Source organism: Photinus pyralis, unplaced genomic scaffold (assembly GCF_008802855.1).
Source record: "Photinus pyralis isolate 1611_PpyrPB1 unplaced genomic scaffold, Ppyr1.3 Ppyr1.4_LG4, whole genome shotgun sequence".
Taxonomy (NCBI): Eukaryota; Metazoa; Arthropoda; class Insecta; order Coleoptera; family Lampyridae; genus Photinus; species Photinus pyralis.
The window spans coordinates 47,713,978-47,720,112 of NW_022170511.1; the positions used below are offsets into that span (position 1 = coordinate 47,713,978).

The window sequence follows — 6,135 nt, forward strand, 5'->3', positions numbered from 1 at the left end:
GAATCACCCTGTATAGTAACAGTAATCCTATTTAATATCATTCTCGTTACGTCCATAATCATTTCATAATTTTTGTACCGCACTGGTCAACAATAATTTTCATTATTTAGTTTTTATTATTTATAATTAGAAGCCATGTGTCATCCCTTTATAATGAACTTCGCCCAATTAGTTGCACGATAAATATAATTTTTTTTTCTGTTATAAATTTTGTTGCAAGATGTGTAACTAATAATAGACATTATTATTATTATTATTATTATAACTTTTTTATTTTTGAAGATATTTAAATGAAACTTTGTATGTGAACACTACGAATATAAATAAATTTAACGTTTTCAAAATATTGTTTTGCGCATGCGCAGTACCAACTTTCTTATTTATGAAAGCAGTTAAATGAAATATTATATGTAGCCACTTTGAATTAAACTAAAACTAATGCCGGTTTTAAAAATTACTGTTTACGCATGCTGCATGTTTTTTTTATGAAGGTATTTAATGAAATTTCTAATGCAGACAATGCGCAATGCTAAAAGTTTCATATGTAGACACTTCGAATAAAAGTAAAACTTGCCCATTTCAAAATTTGTTTGTATTTGTATACGCTCCACTAATTTTCATTAAATACGTATAGACTTCCACGATAGGCGGCTCATTTGAAAGAGAATGGCGTAAGGATCTCGTGCCTACCGGTATTTTTTCCTGGTCCTAGCATGAATATTGTTAGGAGGAAAATACGCTCTCGTCATTTATGTTTGCATAATGACTTTTTTAACTTGTTTAAAAGTCATGGTGTAGATGGAAGAGCAGCGTTTTGCTGAATCTATGCCATGAGGTTCTAAAAAATTTTTTTTAAAATAAATATGATTATTATTATTATTATAAAAGGTTGTGGTGGACTGCAGCGGGAGAATATATGGGAAAATTGCAGAATCAAAAATGTTCCTTTATTAAATTCATTCCAAATGTGATTGTAGGGCTTCACAGTGAACATCACACAGTTGGGTAGCAGATCGCACGAGTTTAATTCCAGTACGCCCGAAGAACAGTACATCATCGTTTTAGATTACGACTGGCAAAGCTTTCGTTTAACATTTCAAATAAAATTCTTCTACGAGGGATGCTATCACGCCACAATTTTCTATAGGAATATGGAGTTGCACAACGGAGATTTTGACATAATTGTACTTAACAGTATGTATTTTAGACTCCTTAAACTCTCTTTTAATGAATTCTGATTAGGTATCGACGCGACGCTGGTACATAAAAATATCGCCTCGAAAAATCACAACGTATGCTACGAGGCCAAACTGCTAGGGATCAACATGGAGAAATTAATCAAACCGAAGAAGGTGCTCTGTTACGTATCACCCAAACAACTTATTGTCAAAGAGATGATTTTGAAATTCATTCCAAAACGCCTCTTTACATTCAGGCTGTGTCCGTCCACAAAGGTATGACGTTACCCAAACTCTCGCACAACTTTTTCAGTCACGATCTTGCAGTTTCATTTCCTGCCAGAAAGTCCTACGAAAATGGTGGAAGGTTTGGGGGGCACCTTTCTTATTGACGACGGATGCCAACCGAAAATCGAACTGACTTCGAAAGAGCGCAACGTAATCGCGGCCACTTTCACGAACTTCCTACTGAAAAATATGGGCGGATCTGAAACCTTCCGCGACAAACAGGACTTTTTCTATCACGAGGTTCGCAAATATCACCAAAAGCATTACCACGATAAGTTATCAATGAAAGCAAACCGAGAGAAGTTACTCGAGTCCAGCATGAAAGTAACCAAAAGCTTTTCGGTATCCGATTGGTGTCGGAACTTCGAAATTACCTTCCAAGGAGAGCAGGGCGTCGATTGGGGAGGCGTCCGTCGCGAGTGGTTCGAGTTGATTTGCTCTCAGCTGTTCGACTCACGCTTCGGGCTATTCAAGAGCTTTTACGAGGGTCAACAGTCGTTGGTGCACCCAAACTCGCATCGACCGTCACATTTAAAGCTGCGTCACTTCGAATTCGCGGGCCGCATTGTCGGCAAATGCCTTTACGAAAGCGCCCTCGGTGGCTCGTACCGGCAGCTGGTCAGGGCGAGGTTCACTCGATCTTTTCTCGCTCAGGTCATCGGTTTACGTGTTCATTACAAGTACTTCGAACAGGACGATCCCGATCTGTATCTGACAAAGATAAAGTATCTTTTGGAGAATGACATCGACTGTATTGATACGGAATTATATTTCGTCGAGGAGGAGTATGACGGAGGAGGGCAGTTGTTAAAAACGGTCGAGCTCGTGCCTAGTGGAGCGAAAATAAAAGTTACTAACGTCACCAAACATCGATATTTGGATGCTTTAGCTCAATTTCGACTCGCCACAAGCGTGCGAGACGAAGTTGATGCATTTCTGAAAGGCCTTAACGAGCTGATACCCGACAATCTATTAAGTATTTTTGACGAAAATGAATTAGAGGTAAGTGCACCTCTTATTTTTTGTCTAATTTTGTATGTGAACTCCCAAATGCACCTCCCTTTAAGTGAATCTCCTCAAAATTAATAAATCTGTTAGCTATGTCGAGTTCCCAATTTGACCTGGAGGATGACAAATCCTTTTCAGGTTTAACAGGATTCATTTATTGATGACTCTGAACCTTTGTATCAATTGATCATTGACTTGGAGACTGATCTGAACCAAGATCTCTATAATTCATTGACCGACGACTTTCAATACCAATATTAATCTAATTTTAAGCATTTTCAAATTTGTCCCCCAAGGATTGATTCATTCACTGCCCCAACTTTCTAGACCCTTTCCAATGATACAATACGTAGACAGTTTTGGAGATACCTTAGGGAAAACCTTGGAAAATCCAGAACGTTCTGAAAAATAGTTAAAAAGATCTGGAAAGGACTAGGGGACTTGAAAATGAATAAAACGGTTTCGGAAAACCCTAGAGGATATTCTTAGAACCTTCGAACTTTTCCAGAGCGCCTTTCCAGGGTTTCCTGGCGTGTTTTTTTTAGAACTTTGAAACCTTGAAACTTTCTAGGTGCCCTGCAAACGTTCTCAAAACGAATTCTAGCTTCTTCCAGAGCTTTGCAGTTCATTTTATGTCATTTCTAGAACTAAAAGGCAACTAGAGGGCGATTTTCAATCAACTCATTTAAATGTTAGCCGCCTAAAGAAACTCAAAAGCTCTGGAAAGCGATAGAAACTTCTATAGAGATCATGTAAGGTTGAAAAATGCACCTAAAAGGCCTTTGAATATTTTTATGACTTTGGAAAGCTTTTCAATATTCTGGAAAGCGTTCAGAGGATGTTGGAAAGCATTTAGAAAGCTTCGTCTGATCTGGATCGCATAGCCGTTTGATATAAATAAGAATCCTACTAAAGAGTTTTAATTACACCTAACGTACTCCTGGGTCACACCAGCAAAATTTATCTTAACTCGCTCAGGTTCGTAATTTGGGCTGGTTTTAAAAACATTTATTTGACAAATAGAAACAATAAGGATGTAAAGTAAGAATGGCGCATTTAAGACCCGTTGACACATTCCACGCTACAAGCGTTCGATAAAACAAATCAAATAAAATCGTAATTACTTAGTGCTCAATAATCCATTAACCCGGTCACATTGCATGTGTTGTCACTGGACAGAACGATATGTGTAGTAGATGAGGCTTAAGTCAACCGAGAACTGAGATTCTTCTGTTTAATAAAGGCAATCAGAGTACCATAATTGTCTATTTTTACTTTTTCTTCCATCTGCCTTATGTTCATTGTAAAAAGAACAAGAAGCCCTTTTTACTTTTTACAGCGCAAAAACTGACCAAACCTGCAAAAAAAATTTGGATAACTGCCTTTTTTTGCCCAGAAAAAAAAATTGTCTCAGATCGACCGGAAAAAAATATTTTCTTATAGAATGTGGCCTGTAGAATCCATAATTCCAAACAGTTCCAAGATCGGACTACTAGATCAAAAGTTACAGCCCTTTGAATTTTTTGTCGAAATTGGTTTTTTTGCCCATAAATATACCTATTATTCAAAGTTTTCGTTGACTAATTAAAGCAAAAGCAATAAAGGGGCCTGTCAGCAGTAAGAAATAAAATACCGTTCTAATCTAATCTTTTTCGCCTGTACAATAATAAATAGATAAATGACTACCAGCATCAGCAACCTGCAACCCAATTTCTATTTATTACCCCCCCCCCCCTCCCCCTTCTAGTACGCACTGGGTGACTGTTGTGCCACGAACTTGTTTAAGGCCCCCCCCCCCCCAGAATACATTTCTACGTACGCCACTGATATAATTGTAATAAAGCCGACAATACATTACCTGCATTTGACAGTATTTATTGATTTCAAAGTATAATTCAGGTAATGTATCGATTTTAATCTTGATCGGATATTTAAAATGGGCGCTTTATCTGAGCACAACGTTGCCAAATTGTATTCTCATAAATCTACCCCAATTAAGTTTCGGATATACCGACACATTATTTATTAAAATATAGGTAAGGTCAGTAAGAAAAGTCAACATCATAGGCGTAACCAACGTGGGGGTAAAATTTTCAATCCTTTACATTGTGAAACATCACACGTGCACTTTTTTGGGTTAGTTGGTGCGGACACAGTTCCACCTCCTTCTAATTGGAAACGGTTTCAGAAATCGATTTAAAATTCCGAGGGGGGGATAAGGTAGAAAACGCATGTTCTTGACATAAAATTGACCTTTCTAACTTCTGTGGGACTGTGCGCCATTTTGAATTTTTTTAACCGAGAGGGGATCATGTAAAACAAAAAATGTTGACAAAGCGTCATCTTAACTTAGGTTACAGTGGAGACTTGAGAAGGGAAGAGGGAGAATGGGAATCACAGACCCCCCCCCCTCCATTAAAAAAAGTATCAATTCTTTACAACACCATTGTTTTTTATTACTTTGTAACTTTTTGTTTTACTGCTGTTGTACTGTCGCGCCTACTGTTGTAATTAAAAACAGTTTTGGATGCACAGGTTACTCCCATGTGATTTTTTAGCTGCTACTATGTGGAACCGGTCACTATTCCATAGCGGACTTCAAAGCGAACCACGTCATAAACGGAAATTCGGTGGAGTTTCGCCGCATCGTCGGCTGGTTCTGGGCGGCCGTCTCCAACTTCACGCAGGAGGAAATGGCGCGCCTGCTGCAATTCACAACCGGCTGCTCGCAGTTGCCTCCCGGCGGCTTCAAAGAGCTCAGTCCTCGATTTCAAATTACGGCCGCGCCCACTTTCGGCAATCTACCGACCGCCCACACTTGGTAAGCGCGCGAATTTTACGATCGCCTTCGATGCCCAACTCCCGAGTTTCAGCTTCAATCAACTGTGTCTGCCCGACTACGACAGCTACGAGCAGTTCGAAAAATGCCTCCTCTTGGCGATCAGCGAAGGGACCGAGGGATTCGGCATGGTCTGATACTCGAGCTGTCATTATCGCTTCAAATTTCTTCGAAACAATAGGTATAATGGTAGGGGACCACACTTCAATATCAAAAAAAAAAATTGTTGGGGCTATAACTTAGGTAGTAACGACAATAGATGAAAGCCTTATATAATGCCTAGCATTTACATTAAAAGACGACTAGTTCAGGCTGTTTATTTCAAAGTAGGTTAGAGTTGACAAAAAATAAGCGTGTTCCAAGAAAAACTTAATAATGCTTTACAATTTTTCTATTTTGCTTCAGAGAGCAGTCAATTATTTGTGCGTGTCAAATGAACAATTGTAAACGTTCCTTTAAGCTGTTAAATAATGTTAGTTTCTTAAATAGACTATCTATAAGACGTATAGTTTATCAGGATCATGTGTGATATTCTAGTTTTACTTTCCATTTGTATATTGTTACTAGTGAATGCAAATATTGTTAATTATTTATTGTTGCACTTTCGCATTTCACTTTATACAGTATTAACATGAAATATCTAAGTATTTTTTTATTTATTATGTACATAGGTACATATTCAATAAAGGTTAACTATTGAACAAGTTTCCATGTATCTCACCCTATCCGTCATCTATCGCATCTTTCTGCTCACCCGGGTACGGAGTTGCTGTCGAGTCTCAGTATTAATCGAATCGGTTGCGGTTGCACGTTTATTTTTAG

At 38.3% G+C, this 6,135-nt stretch overlaps 1 protein-coding gene across 2 annotated transcripts in view; it reads left to right on the forward strand.

The window, feature by feature from the left end:
* Positions 1–5,928, forward strand: part of LOC116167792 (apoptosis-resistant E3 ubiquitin protein ligase 1-like) — a 151,829-nt gene extending 145,901 nt beyond the window's left edge. Inside the window, exons 6-10 of one of the 2 annotated variants that reach the window (XM_031483315.1) lie at positions 978–1,194; positions 1,243–1,454; positions 1,506–2,468; positions 5,033–5,295; positions 5,348–5,927. In XM_031483315.1, the coding sequence (XP_031339175.1) occupies positions 978–1,194; positions 1,243–1,454; positions 1,506–2,468; positions 5,033–5,295; positions 5,348–5,450 (1,758 nt within the window). In that variant the 3' untranslated portion in view covers positions 5,451–5,927. Of the gene's footprint in view, positions 1–977; positions 1,195–1,242; positions 1,455–1,505; positions 2,469–5,032; positions 5,296–5,347 lie in introns of both variants that reach the window. The other variant, XM_031483316.1, reaches the window with a different exon arrangement.
* The last annotated feature ends 207 nt before the right edge of the window (positions 5,929–6,135 follow it).